This window comes from Microcebus murinus, chromosome 1, assembly GCF_040939455.1.
Source record: "Microcebus murinus isolate Inina chromosome 1, M.murinus_Inina_mat1.0, whole genome shotgun sequence".
In the NCBI taxonomy this organism is placed as follows: Eukaryota; Metazoa; Chordata; class Mammalia; order Primates; family Cheirogaleidae; genus Microcebus; species Microcebus murinus.
This window is the reverse complement of record NC_134104.1, coordinates 79,717,595-79,738,601: the sequence shown is the minus strand read 5'-3', so window position 1 is coordinate 79,738,601 and position 21,007 is coordinate 79,717,595. Positions and strand designations below refer to the sequence as shown.

The 21,007-nt window shown below is 42.6% G+C and overlaps 1 protein-coding gene across 3 annotated transcripts in view; it reads right to left on the bottom strand.

Annotated features, from left to right (window-relative positions):
- Window positions 1–21,007, bottom strand: part of MCF2L2 (MCF.2 cell line derived transforming sequence-like 2) — a 209,069-nt gene that overhangs the window by 102,093 nt on the left and 85,969 nt on the right. For all 3 annotated transcript variants that reach the window (XR_012919427.1, XM_076003609.1, XM_076003608.1), the window contains exons 8-12: window positions 15,903–16,027; window positions 15,178–15,292; window positions 14,519–14,638; window positions 6,679–6,870; window positions 4,070–4,261 (exon numbers count right to left, since the gene is read on the bottom strand). Coding sequence is in view for 2 of the 3 variants with exons in the window: in XM_076003609.1 (XP_075859724.1) it covers window positions 4,070–4,261; window positions 6,679–6,870; window positions 14,519–14,638; window positions 15,178–15,292; window positions 15,903–16,027 (744 nt within the window). In the remaining variant the exon portion in view is untranslated. The remainder of the gene's footprint in view (window positions 1–4,069; window positions 4,262–6,678; window positions 6,871–14,518; window positions 14,639–15,177; window positions 15,293–15,902; window positions 16,028–21,007) is intronic.

Sequence of the window (21,007 nt, the reverse complement as noted above, 5' to 3'; positions counted from 1 at the left end):
CACTAGGCTCTTCCCTGTCAGTACCTGCTACCCCCAGACCCCTGTCCTCCAGCTGGGGTAGTTCCCCAAATGCCCTTCTGTTCCAAGCCTCACTGCCTCTGCACCTTCTGTTCCTTTTGCTGAGGTTCCCTGCCCCACTTTGTTTCCCTGAAAAAACTTTTACTGAATCTTCCAGACTAAATTTAGGTGCCTTCTCCTATGTGGAATACCGTGGCCCTCTCAGGCCAAGCTGACCACTGCCTGCCCTGTGTGCCCCACTGTCCCTCTATTCCATGTGCTTTCAGACCAATGAGCAGAGACTGGGGACGTGTTTTGTCTTCCACTAAACTGCCAGCACCTACCTATTGATTTCAAGGACTGTGACTTGCACTATTTTATTCCCAGAAAAGAGCACAGCATACCTGGCACAAACTGGGCACCCAGTGAATGTTAGAAGAATTGTATTTTGCTGTTTGCTACTGAGATCTTTTCACTCTCTGGATTAGGCAGTGAAAGTGAACGAGGAAGAGAAACCAAAACAGCAGCACCACGAGGGTGGCAAAATGGCAATGCATTAAGAAAAAGCACTTTAAGAGTCTCTGACAGTGACAGGGTGGCTGCTTTAAGAACGACAGTCTAATTTCTGATGCAGTTTTGATAGCCACTGTGCCTCCAATGTAACAGACTCCGTTTATAGACATAGAATACCAATTTTTAAAAAATAAATTTTATTTTTAGAGTAGTTTTAGATCTATGGGAAAATTACAAAGTAATACAGAGTTCCATGTACCTCATACCCAGTCTTCTCTATTATTAACCTCTTACATTATGGTAAGTACAGTAAGGTACATTTGTTACAATTAATGAACCAATATTGGCACATTATAATTAAATAAAGTTGATACTTTAGATTCCCCACCACCACCACACCAAGATACCACATTATGTTTAGCTGTCACATCTTCTTAGTCCCCCACTGGCTGTGACAGTCTCTCAGATTTCCCTTGTTTTTGATGATTTTGGCTGTTTTGAGGAGTACTGGTCAGGCATTTCATAGGATATCAATTAACTGGGATTTGCCTAATGTTTTTCTCATGATTAGACTGGGGCTGTGGGTTTGGGGAAGAAACTCACAGAGGTAAATCGCCGTTTTTATCACATCGTGTCATGGGTACGTTCTATCTCCATGATTTATCATGTCAATGTTGACCTGGATCACCTGGGTAAGGTGATATCTGTTAGGTTTGTCCACTGTAAGGTTACTCTTTTCTTTCATTTTATTTATTTTCATACTCTTTGGAAGTAATTCACTATGTGGAATTCACACTCAGGGAGTAGGGAAGTTATGCTCCCCGTTCTCGTGGGCAGAGTATCTGCATAAATAATTTAGAATCCTTCTGCATGAGAGATCAATTTCGTCTCCCCTGATTTATTTAATTATTCCATCATGTATTTATATCATTATGGATTCACAGATAAAATAGAAATTTTATACTTTGGGTTATAATTCAATACCATAATATTTTATTAGTTCTGTTGCTTGAATTGTCCCAGCACTGGCCATGGGAAGTGCTTTCAGTGGCTCTATGCCCCCTCATTGTAGTGTGCTGTTTTGTTTTGGATTTTAGCACCTGCTTACTTTTTGGCACTAGAAGATGATCCAGGATCATCTTGTATATTTCCTGCCCCAGTCCTAGAAGCAGCCATTTCTTGAAGGAGCCCTGACTTTGTTTCTTGGAGAATGATGTTAGAAAACAAGATCTTGGTGCTGGGTGTACCCACTGACACTGTGGTTTCATTGCTTCTAGACTTCCTCAACTGTCAAAGTAAGGAAGTACATGTGTCTATACCAACCCAACACATATCTAGGAATATTTCTGTACATATACAGTGCTAATGTTGACAACAAAATTATTATTCGCCAGTGTGCAAATCTCACTCTCTGATACAATAGGATATTTTAAATCTTATAACCTAGAATTTTACTCTAAACTAAAAGAAGAAAATGTGGGCTTTGATTTTTTTCTTCTTCTTCCAATCCTTCCCTTTGCCCACATTTCTGCCTGTTTCTCAGAGGTGGTTTATTAATTTGTATTCATTTCTAGTGGGTGGTGTGGTGGGGGAGTTTGCTGAAGCCAGGCAGAAGTGCAGCTGCAGCCACACGTCTCCCTGGTAGACCTGCTACACTTATTTGATCAGCTAATGGAATCAGGGCTGGGTTGAGACTGTTCTGCCTTAGGGATTTAACCTGGGGCTGCCGATACTGTGTCAGCAACGTAGCATGTGTATGCCACATGGGCCTCCTCTTTGTCCCTTGTACAGGGAAATGGAAGAGTCCCATGCTGGGGAAAGGTGGCCTGCCTACTCCCCACCCCGCCTTGAGTTCATACGTCATGACCAAAACTCGCTGGGAGTAGACAGGAAAGAACAGTACAAAGGTAAAGCTCCACGCCCAGCTGCTCTCACCGCCCTCTGCCCACATAGCCACTCTGCCCGCCCACTTGTTCAGCAAGCATGGATTGGACACCAGGAACAGGCTAGGCTCAGGGACACAGAGATGGATGAGGCAAAGACCCTGCCCTTAAGGAGCTCCCTGTGTAATAAGTAAGACAGATATTAAAAATAAACAACTAGAATACAGGTTGATGTGTGTCACATTAGAGCAAAGGTTCTTGGCCTGGGTCCATGGACGGACTTGAGAATACTTCCTAAAATCACTTATAAAATGTTATGCATGCTGGATGGTCCCTGTTTGTTCCTCCCCTACATCCTCTCTGCCCTGCTCTATGCCCCAGGAAGCTGACTTCTACCAACTCCATTGGATGAGCTTGCCAGCTTTTATTTGGCTTTGGCCAATGAGAAGCACCACCAGGAAGTCAGAAAGAGGAAGCAAGAACAGTAGGGGTATGTATGGTATATATTTTTCTACCAGTGACTGCATTTTTCCACCCAAGGCCACAGTTCCTCCAGCTGCCCTCTTGTACAGTAACAGCTTCAGCTCTTCCTGGGTTCCCCTTGGCCCTTTGGGCTTGGGAGTAGCAACTGTTTCCTGTTTCTTGCTAGCCCCAGGGTGCTTTACCATCCCTTGCTATGTTCCCCAAATCTTGCCCATATCTTTGTAAACAGTGCCTAAATCAAACTTCTTTTAATCACTTTGAGTGTGTGGAGCCCTGAAAATACGTGAATCAGATACATAATAGAGTCTATTACTCAAAAGAGGTAAAGAAGTTTCTAAAACAGAGGCACATACAAGGTGATGTGGATCCCAGATCTACCTGTAACCCTGCTGGCTTCATTGAAGAATGCTCTTCTCAAAATGCAAATCCAATCAAGTTATTCCCCTGCTTAAATCCTTCAATGGCTTCCCAATACTCTTAGAATAAAGACCAAACTCCTTAATGTGGCCCACAAAGCCCCATCTCATCTGCTTTTCTCTAATCACACCCAACAAACCCTTCTCTTGCTCTCTAGACACTGGCCACCCTGTGCTTTTGGTTTTGCACTGTGCCAGACTCCCCCCAGCCTTAAAGTCTTTGCATATGCTGTCCTTCTGTCTGGAAAGGCTCCCCATCTTCTCTACTCACTCTCCAGACCTTGCCTCAAGGGACTTTTCCCAAGAGCCTCTTCTGATCCAGTCCAGGTCAAGTTCTTCTGTCACATACCCAGTAGGACTCTGAATCCTTCCTTGAGTGCACTTATCAGCTTGCAGCATACTTTTGTGTGATTCTTTTATTAATGCCAGGCTCTCCCACTTAACTGTAAGCTCCACGAGGGATGGAAACATGCCTATTTCTGCTCATCACTGTGTCCTCAGCACTCAGCATAGTGAATGATACATCAGAAATACCCATGAGTATTTATAGACAAATGACTGACTGAAGGTGATATTTGAGTCAGACCATGAAGGGTGACTTTGCCAGGACATTCAGGCCAGGAGTCTAAAAGGCCACCTGAGGGCTCCAGAACTGGTTAGCACTCAATACAGCCTGCTCAGTATATCCTGCATGGACTTTTTTAGACAACAGGCAAAGTTCCCCTTCTTCCCCATCCTTTTCCCAACCGCAAGATCAAAATAACCCAGAAAAATTACCTCTACATCTTGGGTGAGTATCAACTCAAACTGGTTATAAAATTCCTTGGGGCAAGGCAACTGGTACTCCTTGACTGTGCCCAGGAATGTCTCAATGTCGTTCAAGGCAGTGTCAACTCCCTCTCGAGACTGGCATTTGTCTACAGCCTGGGAAGCCAAGAGGTAGATTCCCGCCTCACACCATTGGCTGACCTTTTGAAGAGAGAAAGTGTATGTTTAGCCTCACCACAACTCAGAGCCACCACAATTCTCAGCAGATCTGAGCTCACAAGGGTGTTATAAGGATTCTGAGACAATGGGAAATTGTCATGAGACAGCATAAAGTTTAGGAGTCTAACCATTGCAAATAAAAGTGTGAGGTGCACAAGTCCAAACCCATTTTACATCTGTCCACTTTTCAGGGAAGTCACTCACTCAGTAAAATGAATCACATAAACATTCTTCTCCTTTCCCCTAACAGTAATTGCTACATCTCTAAGAGACAGTTAAAGATTTCTAAGGCTGATCTAACCATACAAAAATGTAATTGATGGCTTTTTGGGTTTACCTGCTAGGCCATTTGTCTTGCACCCTAATTTGTTACCAGAAGACAGGGTGATTAATGATGCGTTAGACCTGGCCCCTACATTTCCTGGGGAAGGGAATGCCCCTTTTAACAAAAATACTACTGTCCTCTTTGGATTCCCAGGTAATCCATATTCGCATTTATTGGCATTCATCTTTAGTAAAGAAGCATCCAAGAATACAAAACTTTGTAACTCAGCACAGCCATATTCAAATTATATAGATGCTGGGATGAAATCAGATAGGTTATGAATTCTAACAATTCAACTTTATAAAATACTTGTTTTCTTTGCTCTTTGGAACTCTACTGAGGCACCTGAAAAGAAATACAGGGGACCCTTATGCTACCTGGATATTTATAAAAAAAGAAGCTTCCAGTGCAAATACATCTGTATTCCCCTTTACCATGACCTGAAAAGCAATGTAAATAAATATAAATAGAGAAAAAAAATCAAAAGGTATTAATAACACTCCAAAGTGGTTATCTCTAAAATGTAAAGAGATAAAGTATCAAGTAACTTAGATGTCTTTATTTTTTTCTTAAATTATCCAAATTGGGTATGTACATTTGGAATAACAAAAATAATAAAAATATTTCAAAATTAATAATTATCACTGTGTAAGGATGGAGGTAGTGGATGTGTAGGTGTCCATGAGTAACTTTTTCCTCCTGCTTCCTACATTTTTAATTTTCAAAATAATAGGAAACCATGCTTTGATATATACTGTGAAAACTCTTTACACTTCATGTCCAGATCTGTAGAAAACGCTGTGGTCTTCTACAGAGTTACGATGGCTACTTGCTTTCTCACACACACACATGCCAGGCTATCATCTCTGGAGCAGAAATGGAGTTAGGAAAACAGCTGCTGACCCTGCAGCGAGCTCAGCACACACAGCCGGCTATGCACCAGCCCCTTCTGAGCCACTTGCTTCTGGAACAACTGTATTTCATTGACATTAAAATCCCTTTGGCAATGGGCTGACGTAAACAGCCTGGGCGGGTGCCCACAGCCATGGCAGAAACAGCTGTGGGAATGGAGCACGCTGACTCACAGCCATCAGCCACATGCTGCCTGGGAACAGCTGACAGGGAAAGCTCCAGAAGTCACTGCTCCTGCTGACTGGGAACAGAGGCCACCTCCGAAGGGCATGAGAGTTGCACATCCCTCTCTCCGTGAGGCCTTGCTGTCTAGCCTAAGAAGCTCTGGGTTTGGAATCTGGCAGTCCTGACTTCAAATCTGGCTTCCGCTAGTTAAGCCATGTGTGGTCTTAGGCAATCATTTATCCCAGAATTTCTTAGTGCTGTCCCTGCACCACCTGTACCCGAAACACTTGGGCACTTTACTAAAATACTGATTCCTGGGCATCATCCCAGACCACTGAATCTGAGTCTCTGGGTGGCATCAGAAAATCTGCAATTATTAACAGCTCACTAAGTGATTCTCATATACTAAATTTTGAGACCCATTGACTTAACCATGCTGAGTATCAGTTTCTGCCTCTGTACAATGAGGCCTTTAATACCTTCCTCATAGGTTATCTTGGGGATTAAATAGACAACATAATTTTGCGCCTGATTAGAACAGAGAAGGTGCTCAATAAATGGCAGGGGGTTATAGTGGTCATCATGACTTAACCTTCTCCAAAAGGACTCACAATCCCTTGCCTTTATAGGAGGGAAGCACTCTGCAAATACAGTGCTTGTTTCTCTGTACACCTGAAAGGGAATCAAGAAATGTGCCCCCTGGGCCAGGCCAAAAGAAACTCTTCAAGTCTGGTTCCCCACAGAGGGAAATGGACTTTAGTTAATTTTAATGGGGTGTGGTGGGATGGCTGGGGCACTTTGTGTGTGTGTGTGTTTTCTTTTTACCTTCAATAACTCTATGACCTAGAAGCTGCAATTTTTAGTGCCTTTAGAGCACTTTCTCACATAAAGTACTTGATCCTTTCGGCAGTCATGTGAGGCAGGGAGGGCAAGTAGAATTAAAACTGCTTTATAGAAAATCTTGCAGATATCCTGTTCACAGTTTTCTTTTGCTCACCTTGTCTAGCTGTCTGTGCAATTCCAAGGATTTTCCTAAAATGTCATATCTTTTCTTGTTTTCGTTGATGAAGTCATCACAGAGGTGCCTGAGCTCCATACACCTGGGCCTGATGAAGTCCACTGCATAATGGTGGCTTTGGATGAGCTGGTCCCCAACTAGTGCAAGCAGCTGGGCCTTTTCCAAGGGCTCCTGTGAAATGAACATCCACAGCCAAGCATCAGAAGCCAGGGCATCATGAGACTGATAACTGCCTGGCACTGTGTGCTCCAAACCTGTAGGGAGGCTGGGGAGATGCTGACCCGAGTCTTAGCTGGAGCCTGAGAAAGCTCTGTGGTGGTTCCAGGTCCCCAGGAAGTTGAACCTAGTCCAGGGTCATCTGCACTCTGAAGAAAAGCAGTCATTCATTCAAATATTTGTTAAGTTCTGGGCTAGACACTGAGGATATAGTGCTAACAAGCCAGGAATTTTCAGTTTAATGAGGAATTCAGATATTAACTAAATTATACAAATCATTAAATTATTATAATTGTGATAAGCTCTAAGGCAGAAAAATCATGGAGTGCTATAATGCACATAGTAAGAGACTTGAAATCCCCCAATTAACTAAAGGAAAAGGAAGAGAGACAGACACTTGGCCCTGAGGACAGTGTGGAGGATGAAGTTGAGCTGAAGTTGAGCAACTGGTAAAGATCTGATCTGGGCAACTCAGTGGCCATCATGACAATTAAGAAATATGCTTGTCTAGGCCCCTTCCCAAGGCTCATGTGGGCTGTCTGCTCAACTGCATTTCCTACCTCTTTCTGCATAGCTCACTCTGTTCTTACCACATGTGTCATGTCTTCCTGTTTTTAAGCATACACTCATTCATCCTTCACGTATTACTGAGGACCTACTGTGTACCAGACACTGTCCCAGGTGCTGGGGTTTGGTGCTAAGCAAAGCAGGCAAAAATTCCTGTCCTCATGAAGCTTACATTTTAATGGGAGACACGGACCATAAACCATTAAATACATAGATTATAGAGTATCTTAGATAGTGACGAGTGCTATGGAGAAAAATAGGGAGTCTGGTGGGGGAGCTACTATTTTAAATCAGATAGTAAGAGAAGGTCTCACTGAGAAGGTGCCACCTGAGCTGTAGAGAAAACACTTAACATAGAAAGCCTGAGACTACTATCCTTAGAAAGGCTCTTTGTTGGTATCCGGGAACTTAGATTTGGTGAGGGTTCCTACCATTCTCTGATCTGAACAGTTCACTGCACCTAAACTGTTTGTGCAAACAGTGTGGTTTATGGTGAGTACCTACTTTCCTTCTGGAGTCTGGGATTTTGGTACCTACCAGGCAGAGGCTGCCTACACGACCAGCTGCCAACTCTGGGCACTGAGCTGACAAGCTTTCCTGGTAGACAGCATGTCACAACCCACAGATGGGGGAATGAAGTGTGTCCTGTGTGACTCCGCTGGGACAGAACTCTTAGAAGCTTGTGCCTGGTTTCTTCTGGACTTCGCCCCATGCGCCTTTGCCCTTTGCTGATTTTGCTTAGTATCTTTTCACCCTAATAGATCATGACTCTGAATACAACTAGCTGCATAGTCCTAGCAGTCTAGTAAATCTTCAAGTCTACGCATGGTCTTGGGAGCCCTCGACACAGGAGCCAAGACCTGAAGTGAGGGACGAGCCGTGCAGTGCCTGGCAGTGAGGGGAGGGCATGTGTGACAAGTACAGGTGGCAGGAAGGAGGCCAGTGCAGCTGGAGCAGAAGGAACTAGCAGGAAAGGGGTAGAAGACGTGATTGCAAGGGAAAGAGGACGATCGGTGGGGAGGGCCTGGCAGCCACCGTAAGCACTTTGTACCCACGGTGACGTGGGAAGTCACTGGAGGGCTCTAAGGAGAGGATCTCACTCAGGGTTTGGACAGGACTGCTCCAGCTGCAGTGTCAAGCGTTGACAGAGCAAGAAGAAAAGTCAGGAAACCAGTTAGGTGGCTACTGCAGTAATCTAGGTGAGAGATGTGGCTTAAACAAGTCTGATAACTGGTTGCTGCCTCAGGGCCCTTCTCTGGAATGCTCTTCCTCCGCATCATTAATAGCTAAGCTCCTAGGTCTCTTCCTCACAGAGCCTCCCTGACTCTGTATCTAAAGTCACTCCCCCAACCCACCCACCCAGACTCTCTCTCTCACTTTGTTTTAATTTTTAAATAGTGCTTATCTCTACCTGAAATTGATCTTCTCTGTTTACTTTATGATCCCTTCCTCTTTCACCCACTCCCACCAAAACGTAAGCTCCATGAGAGCACGAAGTAGGCATCCAATAAATATTTGATCAACAAAATGAATAAATGAACCAATTAGCTAGATGCTGCAGTGGTCTGCTCGGCTGGAATTGTGTGAAGCAACATGGACTTTAGGTCAACACAGATGACTGCCACATTTCAAAAGGTCTCCTTGCCTTCCTTCAGGCTCTCCTTCAAATCATGCTCCATGCTGTTGACAAAGCAGCAATTTCAACATGTCTTATCACATCTATATCACTCCCAAGCTCCAAATGCTTTCCTGGCCACCCAAGGTCTTCAGGAGAAAGTTTAAACTCCCAATCAAAAAATGTACACAGTGCATTTTATTATGTAGTTCATCCCTTAGTGCTGTGTCCCCAACCCAGGCCGCAGACCTGGCCGCAGAGGTCTGCCGCCACCCCCCAACCACCCCCTACCATCTGCAGAAAAATTGTCTTCCGTGAAACTGGTCCCTGATGCCAAAAAGTTTGGGGACCACTGCTAGTGTACCTCTCAGCAATTCCTCTTCCCCATTTTACTCAACTCCATTCTCTGCTGCAACCATACTAAGGACTCATTTGTAGTTCCCCAAATATTCAAGCAGCTTCAGGCCTCCATGCCTTCTCGACCTAGAAAGCCTCATCCTTTCCTACTGCCCCCATCCCCCACCGCATCCACACTCCTCTGGGGTCAACTCTACCTAAATCACCTTTCAGAGTTCACCTTCTCCAAAAAGCTGCCTCTGTGCTTCTCTTGCCCAGAGCACCTGCTTCACTGCACTGTGACCATGTGCCTAGTGTCTGCACTAGGCTATAGACCCTTGTGGACAAGGACCAGCACTTATTCAACTTACAACAGGACATGGCCCAGCTTAGGTACTTAAGAATAAATTATTGTTGTGCAAAACAAAGAGGAGTAACGATACAGAAATCAAGTGACACAAATCAAGCAGTGGCTACTTAAAAGAACACAGGGATAAATACTCAGTGCATTTGTTTTCAACATCAAAGGCTTGGATACACTGGTCACCACCCTGAAAGGAGCTTAGAATGCTAATTCCTTGGGTAGTGAATTTTGACTGTCTTGTTCACTGGTGTGTCCTCAGAACTTAGAACAGTACTCAGCATGGTAGGAGTTCAGTAAGTATTTGCAGAATAAATGAAATGGAGTAAAAGGCCCTTACCAGCACTGCTCAGCCCCTGCAAACTGAACCCAGGAGATGTTCTGTAGCACAGAACTCATCCCACTTCCTGTGTGACAGCAATAACAGGTAACATGTACCAAGAGCTTACTCTGTGCCAGGCACTGTTATGAATGCTTGACATTGATTATTTCTTTTACTCACAATAAGCCTTTTGATACAGTACTGTTTTACAAATGAAAATGGAGGCACAATGGCCCAAGGTGACCCAGGGAGAAAAAAGAAGAGCCAGGCTTCAAACCTGGGCAGTCTGGCTCCGGAATCTGGCTCTGACCAACACACACACAGAGAAAGACTGCGCTTGTTCTGCCTGAGCTCAGAGACCTCATTTGGTGGCTCAAACTTGTCTGACTTTAGTCAAATATAGAAACATGAAAACTTGGCAAGAAAGTCTCTGTTGACATTTTTTTTTCAAGTTTGGCTAATTTATTAAGAATAACATAGAATTGTCTGGGTCCAGGAAAATTCCCCACAGGATACTTCCAAATTGCCCTTGGGGATCACAGCGTGACCTTCACTTGGCATCGGTCTCTCACCCTGCAGAACTGTATTTAAACATTTGAGATGTTAGAGGAAAGATGTAACAGGTCCAAATGGATCTGAAGAAAAGATCTATAAAGACAACTTAGAAGCAACCCTGATTCAGCCACCGCATGGCCGGAAGATCACCATTATGGAAATGAATGGGCAGTGATAATAGCTTCTAAGTACTGGAGACTGACCATGTTTCAGACACTAAGTCCTTACCATGCATTTAACTCATTTAATCTGCGCAGGAACTCTGTGAGGTAGGAATTATCATCTTCATTTTACAGATGAGGGACCCATATTCAGAAAGGCCAAGAAACTTGACTAGAATCACACAGGTGATAGTTGGTAGAGCCAAAATTTGAATCCAGCTCTGTCTGACTTCACAACCTATGTCCTTTTCTGTCACCTTCCAGGCCAGCTGACCTCCTTGCATTGCTATGAAATCCTTCTGGTACCTACAAAGGAACTTACCTACCTCCAAATTGCAGCTTGTTTTTAAGTTTATATAGCTCCTGCTCAAGATAGTCAACAAAACACCTAAAGTAAAAAAGAAATAATGATAAAAAAAATGACTAAAATATCTAACCATGAGGCCATCTGGCATCTTTCGGATGCTGAAAATTCCAGAAGACTAGATAGTAAAGTTGCAACATGTAATTCAGAGAGTTTTATTGTGATAATAGCTTATTTTCCCCCAAGGACTTATTGCTCTGACAGATAAAAGAAATTGTCTACTGTGGAAGAAATGGTAAGAAAGAGGGTGATACTACTATATCAGGGAATCAAGAACGAACCTACAGATAATGCCACAGGAATGGGATGTATGTATGGGGAGCTGGGCAAGATAAAACAAGAAAGGCCGAAAGTTAATGGTTGCTGAAATTGAGTGATGGACACATGGGAGTTCATTATACTAGTCTATTTGCTTCTCTGTGTTTGAAAATTTCACACACACACTCTTAGGATGTTAATGGCCTGGGTTCCTTCTTGCATATAGTAGCCTTGGGAGGATAGGTCAAGGCTGAAATCAGGTTGGTTCCTTGACCCTCTGTTCCCATCACCAAAGTCCTTGGCATGCTTTGCAGCCAAAACCCTACAGCAAATTCTGCTTTTATAGAGGACCTTCTATAAGTAGTTGAAACAATTGTTTCTCAAATTCAGGAAGGAGTGTTGAAAAGATTGCTAAACTCTCAAACTAGAACAAGAGAAAGAACAGGCCCAATTAACATGTGACAGGAGTCTGGTTAGTGAGTTGGTTGCCTGTGAGGATGATATCATTGCACAGAATAAGGAAGCTGGCAGCAACCTAGAACCAGTGTGTAGCTACGCTGAGAAGGAAGCCGACCACTGAGTGCTGAGTAAAGGACAAACCCCAAGCAGATATTTGGTGGATTATGGCCAGACACCACTTTGTTCCTCTAACACTTCAAGGACAAATGGAAAGACTAACCAAGCCCTAATCATCTGAAGAAACCATGCCCCTTGGAAATTTGAGAGAAGACATACTGAAAAAGGTCTCAGTTACCATAAGATAGCTCTGTTTTGTTCACCCAAAGGCAGACGAATAAGTGCACTGTATCCTTTGGGAAGTAAGTTTTAAATCAGTGTAAGCAAAGTACAAGATAAACAAAATCAATCTGCTTGAGTGCCGTAGGCCATTTGCAGTGAGTTATTCCAGCTGCCTCAAGAATTTTGCCCATAAAAGATAGGTCATGGGTTCACCAGGTATTCCTATGTCCCATCACCATCGGTTCCACCCCTAGTTCTGGCCAGCAATTTTTAAAGTATCCATGAAAGGACTGTAAGTTTAAGGAGGTGGGCAGAAAAGAATGTGATGTAGGATCCATCGCTGCTATTCAAAACACAACCCAGAGTGCCTTCCCTGGCCTTTCTGTTCTACAGAGAATAAAATCCAAATTCTCCCCAAAGATCCCAGGGCCCAGCGTGACCACCTGGCCTCTGTGCATCTCTCCCACCTCATTTCCTCCTGGCTCACTGTGCTCCAGGCAACTTTCCTTGAACTCACCAACCTCATTCCTACTTTAAGATCTTTGCACTTGGAGCTTCCTCTACCTTGATGCTATTCCCCAAATTTCTGCATAACTACACAGGTCTCAGACCAAAGGCCACCTTCTCAGAGAGGCCTTTCCTGACCACTTTTGCTGAAGTAGCCCCCCAAGTCACTTCCTATTACATCCTATTTTTTTCTTTATGTCACTGGTCACTATATGATGTTATTATTTATTTTATTGCTTGTTAATAAACTCTCTATCTCTGGTAGAATGTAAGCTCCATGAGAGCAGGGTCTTGATTGTCTGGTTCACCACCATGTCCACAGAACCTAGGACAGGAATACCAGACATCAGGAATACCTCCTAACAGGTCAGTAGACACTTCTGTGTATATATGAAGGCATTTTTATTGATGAAATATTTTTCTTAACATATGAATCGATACAAGCAAAATTACATAGTATCTATATTTAATAAGGAATTATTTTGAAAAAAATAAAATTACATAAAATTGGGGCTGTCCTGGAGAATCTTAAGACATAGAGTCATCGTATATGAAATTCAATTTTTCAATTGTTGGATAAATGTTTCTGATGACCCATGTGTCATCAGCACTAGTTTAGCTGTCAGATGATCACTGATAACAGAAAGAGTGCCCACTCGGGAAGAATGAGATTCCTGAGTGAGGATCTCGGTGCACAGCTGGGCTCGTGTGTTCACGCATGTGCAGAAGCACCTCCAGCTCTGAATCTGCAACTGATAGCTGTTAAAGCAGTGTGGCCTTGGTTTACATTTATTTTGTACCTTTTAGTACAGGTATGTCTCCAACTGTAATGTATATAATCACCTGGGGATCTTACTAAAATGCAGATTCTGATTCTAAGGTGGGTCCTGAGGTTCTATATTTCTAACAAGCTCTGACTCAGGTGCCATCAATGCTGCAGGCCAGAGGCTCACACTTCAAAAAGCAAATCTCTAGTGCCACCAAATTGTCATCTGGGAAACATGCCTTGAGATTAGCTTAGAAAGGAAGTGCTAACCACAAGGAACTTGGTCCCCAAAAGACAAAAACATGGAGAACCTAATTTTTAAAAAGCAGAAAGGAACTTCTCTGGGAAGAAGTAACCTGGTTTTCTTAATTTGTAATAAACCAACTTTGCAAGAACTTAAAGTGGAATCACTTCTAAGTGCTGACTTGCGTGCAGATCTGGGAAACTATTTAATTCTGATATGAGAATTGTAAAATACATCTTCCTTTACAAGTTTCATTTTTATAACTCTTGGGGCATGAGAAAGGAGAAATTCCTTATAATAACAGAACAAATGAGGACCAATTTCTCCCTGTCAAACCATCTTGTTCCAGGCATAAAACTAGTTTTTTTTTTTTTTCCTCTGGTTTCCTCTTTTAAAAGTTTCCCCTCCTTACTGCCAACCAGCCCCCGCCACACCATTGGGCCCCAGGGAGGAGCTCTAAGCTGACTGGTGAGACTCTCAGATAATTGGTCTGGTGGGCAATATACCCATTGTGACCTTCTCCCACTGGGCTGCTGACCCCAAGAGAGGGCAGGGCTGGCCCAGAGTCCTCATCCCACTGGAGCCTCCAACCTTAACTGCAGGCTCTGGCAGCTTCAATAGAACACTGAGATCCTGGCATTATTTGTTATAGTTGTTAATGGGCACATCTCCTTGGGGACCTGGGGTTGGGGTAGAGTGACTGAAGGGCAGGATTGGGCATTCCTGTGTCCTTTAGTAGCTTTCCAACAGTAATAATGATTAGACAATATGACTTCCTTCCCAGTACACAAAAATGTCAAAAAACAAACCTGGCCCTTTTCTTCCAGTTTTTTGTGTTCCTTAAGAAGTTGTTCCACATGCAGCACACTGCCTCCAATGCCGGTAAACTCTGCTTGTTCATCCAACAAATTGTCCAAGGCAAGCTTAACCTACAAGACACATTAGTACAGTCTAGAAGTAAACCAACTGGCAGGTATAGGTTTGTTATCTGGAGGTATAGGTTTGTTATGCTTTAAGAAAACTCAAAAATCCAAAAAGGATTCAGGACTTGTATATCTATATCTATATCTATCTATCTATCTATCTATCTATCTATCTATCTATCTATCTATCTATCTATCTATCTATTTAAAGCCCATTAACTTTCAGATTAAGCTGGGGGTGTAAAGACACATGAAGGTGGAATATTAGAGCTATATTCAACAGATTAACAATCAAAAAGGAAGATTAACCATCACTAAAATGCCATGCATGACAACAGGAAAATGGGGTTCTAGAACATTGCTACTCTACTGAAAAAGTGAGAAGGGGGTTTGGGGAGGGAGTTCTGTGAGGAAGCACAAGGACATGAGGAAGAAGCTGGATTAGGGATAGGAGGGAAATCCAACACCAAAGATTCTGAGGGAGAAGAGAAAACCAGAGGTCAATGTACCAGAAAAGAAAGTTACATTAAACAAGAAAATAATACCTTACAAAAATTGTGCTCAAAGTGCTGTAGTTGTAGGCATTGGTTAAGCTTCAGGTGATGCTCAGACCAAAATTGACTAAAGGCTTTTTCTGTTTCATCCAATTGAACTAACAGCCTTTCAAGAAAGAATGAGAAAGTGGAATTACATTAGCATTCATTTCCACAGGCATCTGTGCAGGCTGATGTATACATAACACCTGTGTTTTCAGCCATTGTTATTAATTGTGGCAACCTCCTTATGTGAAAGTCTGTGTCACTTATGCCTTTATAATGGTTCAGCGGGTCCCCACACCTTCCATTTTTCAATCAAGACACCCACAGTTCAGGCAGAAACTTCTTTTCAGATACAGTTGCTGTGCTTGTGCCCCAGGTGACCTTACCTTTGTGCCTTCCTTTTCCCACCCAAGACTACACGTGTAAAGCACAGCACCAAGCCAAACTATTATTTGGAAATAAAGCTCAATAAATATTACCATATTTCTTCAAACACTGGGATGAGAGCATATTATATACATATAAAAGGAGGGAATGGAATTCTCATGAAAAATATCTGTAGGTGGATACCAGATGGACATGATCTTTTTTCCTTTGTTGTTGCAAATATTAATCTTTCTTGGCCCTACCAAGACCCAACAGTAGCTGTTCCAATCTGTTTTTGGTTGTTTCACAATATCTAGGACTACTTATTCTCTCATGAAATAGCAGATTCCACTTCACTCACTCACCTTTCCATGGTAACTACATTCTCAAGTTCATTGGGATTGAGTTTGCTGGTAGGATTTATGGCTGCTGGTTCTTGGATGCATGACAGCAATGTGGCCCCCTGCTTTCCAAGCAATTTCAGCTCATCCTAGGGAAAGAAAAATATAGTCTCTCTTAGAAGGAATTAGCAAAAACAAATTCTTGGTAGATTTAGGGTGAGGAGAATAGGAGATTACTATATTTTTTATTTCGGAAATTAAATGCTAATGAAGTCAAGATGCAGCTTAAAAACTTAATCAATTGACTTGCCTTTAAGAGGCAGACAAAAGGGTATATACTAGAAAAAAGAAAGTCTTTTGTCCCCTAACCTGTCCACTTTTCCTCTCCAAAAGTAATATCTACTTTTTTGTGTATCTCAAGCTGATGTTGTAAATTAAAAGTAAAACTAGTTATTGATAATAAAATCTGGTTCTGGTCTGAGATAGTGACCAGAATCAAGAAAATGATATTGAATGTCAAGTGCTAGAAAACTGACAAACAATAATAATGTCATAATTGTTAGTTGACCATGGCTTTTTCCATAAGCCAACCAACTGCAGCCCTGTTCAATTATTAAAGTTTGGCAGAGATGGGCAGCAATTTCAGTTTGACAGAGAAAGATTTATACTTCCAAGGCAATTATATTCTGTTCTTTTAATATGGGGACTTAGTGCTTTGTAACTGGGGATGTCTGTTTCCTTTTAAATCCTTAAGAATTCTAGGTTTGGTTCCTGGGTCACAGGATGCTGGTTTTGTACACCGTTGAGCAAGATTTAATCAAAAGATCATTTCTATGCACATGAACCCTGTCTTCCTCTATGCCCGCCCACCTCTACAGCCTTCACACAGCTTAAAGCTCATTCCCTGTGGAAAAACACTTCCCCACTCTGTTCACACAGTACTCTTGGGCCCTCTCAACTTCATGCCTTTGTTTCCTATCTCCCATCCCTCTCCAGAATTTCACCCAGAAGGTTACATTGTCCATACCAAACCTCAAACTTGTCCCTGAATGGGGCTGATGATAGAATTGACCTCTCTGAGACAGCCTCTCCGAGTTTTCCAGACACCCCCTCCAGCTCTGTCCACTCTAGGTAATGCTTCAAGTCAGCCACTTGGCTGGCACTGCTGCCTGGGAATTGGACATATCCCTTCTTTTCCACTCTCATGTGTCAGCCCTCATTTCTTCTTATCTCATCAATGCTCATTAAATATTTGTAGGTTGGATAAATTAGTAATAGTCTAGAAGAAATCAGGTTGCAGATGAATAAAGACAAATCAGATATGATGGTAAAAATGTACTTATGAGTCAAATGTCTTTAGCCTTTCTCTCCTACCACCCACCCACCAAAGAGGATCCTGGCTTTCCCCACTCAGTTTTTTAACTGCTCCTGGGCTTCCAGCAGGATTCTGGCATTACCTATCTATCTATCTATCTATATGCACTCTTGTGGTGTAGAGCTGGGAAGAAAGGTACAGAAGCTGAAAGAGAAAAGGTGCATTGCCAGGGCAGAAGGAGGCATTGGAGGAGAAGCTAGGAAGAGGCGTACACTCAAAGAGCTGCAGAGCATGAGGAATGTGTGTGGGACAGGGAGGGTGAATCTTCATAAGTGATGCTATACACTGTGTATCCTCTTCACACTGTTAAAAAAATACAAGCAAAAACTGTGACCTGGTTACTGTTTTGGGACTGAACCACATGGTCAGCTTGAGTAAGATTACAAAAATGTGCCATAAACACAGCGGAAAAGATGGAGGAAATATGGTACTTGGAAGGGGTAAAGGTAAGTTGCTGAGACCCAAAGCAGAGTTTCAGTTTCCATGGAAAGAAAGTATCCTTAATCATTTTGGATATTTAATTTTTTTACAGCCAGCACTAGAGCTGGAGGAGGAGTTTGGGGTGCTTCTTCTGGAACATGTGTGTAAGTTCATGCTTCCTTTCAGGGAGTTTCCTTTCTTTGTGCAGCCAGGGCCCTACTGTGGCAGGAGGGGAACTACCTGTAAACTGAGAGAGAGCCCAAAGCACGGCTTCAGAAAACGGAGCCCACCCCCATCCCACCCCACCCCGAAGAAGGATCTAATTCACAGAAGAGACAGAGGTAACTGTCTGTTTGTTTCATTCACCAGGAACTAACACCTCCCAGAGGAGGCTGACGCTGGTTCTTCCCTTCTGTCCCTCAAATGAGACAGTGACATCACAGAGGGAAAATAAGGCTTCAACTCTTTTTTTTTTTTTTTTTTTTGAGACAGAGTCTTGCTTTGTTGTCCAGGCTAGAGTGAGTGCCGTGGCGTCAGTCTAGCTCACAGCAACCTCAAACTCCTGGGCTCAAGCGATCCTACTGCCTCAGCCTCCCCAGTAGCTGGGACTACAGGCATGTGCCACCATGCCCGGCTAATTTTATATATATATATCAGTTGGCCAATGAATTTCTTTCTAATTATAGTAGAGACGGGGTCTCGCTCTTGCTCAGGCTGGTTTTGAACTCCTGACCTTGAGCAATCCGCCCGCCTCGGCCTCCCAGAGAGCTAGGATTACAGGCTTGAGCCACCGCGCCCGGCCTCTCTTTTTTTTTTTTTTTTTTGAGACAGAGTCTCGCTCTGTTGCCCGGGCTAGAGTGCTGTGATGTCAGCCTAGCTCACAGCAACCTCAAACTCCTGGGCTCAAGCCATCCTTCTGCTTCAGCCTCCCAAGTAGCTGGGACTACAGGAATGTGCTACCATGCCCGGCTAATTTTTTCTATTTTTAGTAGAGACAGGGTTTCATTCTTGCTCAGGCTGGTCTCGAACTCCTGATCTCAAGTGATCCTTCTCGGCTTCCCAGGGTGCTAGGATTAGAGGTATGAGCCACTGCGCCCAGCCAAGGCCTTAACATGACGCCCAAGTGCCCACAATCTGATTATACAGAAAATAACACATATTGACTATAAGAATACATTAAGATCCAAACTGTGGCTCAGCCTAAGGGGAAGGAGTTTATATTTCTAGAGAAGAGCTTTCTTTAAAGTCATTGGTTGCTAAAACGTTTGATAAGACTATTCTGTGAAAGTTTTCAGATTTTTTTTTGTGTGTGTAAACAGATGGTTTGATATATCAGGGTGGCCAAAAGAAGAGATTCTATTGGAAGATAATTTTGAACATAGGGAGTTAGCAAGTGAGGCTGTAAAAACTCTCCAGTTCCAAGAAACTACTATTTTGATTGGTTGTAGAGGCAGCTAGGTGCTTATATGGATCTAAGATAAGATAAGATAAGACAAGATAAAGCTTCCCACAGAAAGGAAATCAAGAAATCAAGCCAAATTTCACAATGCTGTGCTGCTTAGGAAAAAAAAATTCTCCAGGCTGGGAGAAAACAGTAAACCATACACTGTAACTTTTACAGATATTTAAATAGATTTAAAAACTCACTGTTCTGAGGAATGAATCTTACACTGGTTTTTCACTTGGAAAAAGTACCTTCCATGGAAAAGAAATTATTCAATTACATGTAGAACCTTTGATTAAACGGTAGGTAAAACACTAATACGAGGAAAATATATACAAATAATCACAAAAAAACTACTGTTGTTAATAAAAGTTTAAACAGTATTCCTTTTTTTCTAATTTAAATCATTTCTCTCTTTAGGGTATTTTTGAATGAGAAAACAGATAAATGTAACCCTAGTTTAATAATTTTTATATTCTTGACAAGTTATAGGAACAAAAATATCAAATTTGTATTAGGCCAATAATTAGTACTCAAAAAAGGCTTTACAAAACCTTTTGTCTTTAAAAGGATGATAATACTATTTGGTAAAATAAAGACAGAATAATATCTTAATCCAAATACACATAATATTTTTAATCAAGGTAAACACTTGGATAAATTGTTTCGAGAATTTTTATCCAAAAATAGTTATAGGTCTTCTCCATGATTTTAGGACAACATGGAGTATGAATGCAAGCATGCAGTTTAGTTTATGCAAGATTTAGTAGAGACAGGGTTTCATTCTTGCTCAGGCTGGTCTCGAACTCCTAATCTCAAGTGATCCTCCTCGGCCTCCCAGAGTGCTAGGATTAGAGGTGTGAGCCACTGCACCCGGCCAAGGCCTTAACATGATGCCCAAGTTCATTTTCTTACTAAATTTATTCTTACTAAATTTTCTTACTCATTAATTTTCTTACTAAAAGGCTGATTAAATGGAAACTCCTAAATTCTTTTCACTTGTCTTACAGGTTAGATTAGGAATGTTTCACCAAATTGAGATATAATATTTAGAGTATAAAATTCCTTCTTATAAATGTCAACTAATACTCTAAATTATGTGGATGTACAAAGTTTCTCTACTTCATAATGTGAGAGAAGTTTTAGCTTTCCAGAGTTGCTTGTTTTAACTGAGACTAGCTGGCTATCACCCATAAGGAAATGCTCTTACTCCATCTTGGAGACTGGCTCTTTCCTGCCCCCTGCCCAGTGCCCTCTGTCGAACTCTTTGCCTGTTCAGAAATTATAGAAATTATACACTCACTCATTTGCCTTTCCTGGGGCACCCTCACTGCACAAACAGCAGGACCCGATGGCTGATTTCTATGTCTGAGATACGTGTCCTTGTCTAAAATCCAACATTTTTATCCTTTTCCCCAGAGACTGTTCTGACTGGCCACATGGCCACCTTGTGCTTCTGCTCTGCAACCTCTCCAAACCCTTCCTGGACTAAGGCAGACAATACGCTGTGCTCAAGAGCCTGGGCACAGAGCGCAGTCTCACAGACTCTGCTCTGCTAGGCATCCTTCTTGATGCAAATTAAATTAAATGCTCCCTAGCACGGACAGACTGCTCTGCAGGCTACTCCTACTGGCCAGTGACAACCTTTTGGCCTGTGCAACCGCAAACCCCTTTGTAGCAGACTTCACACAGGCACCCAGACCCTGCTTTCTGCAACCTGTGCCTCCCAGGAATCATGTGGGGTGAGCCTGGCCAACGTTTGCAAAAGAAAAGGTCAAGCCTCTCAGCGGCATTTTCAGGGAAAACTTCCAGGATGCTGGCAGGATTTCACAATTTCAGTCCAGATCATTTGATTACTCAGAGTAATCTTGGACATGTATTTGGAACATT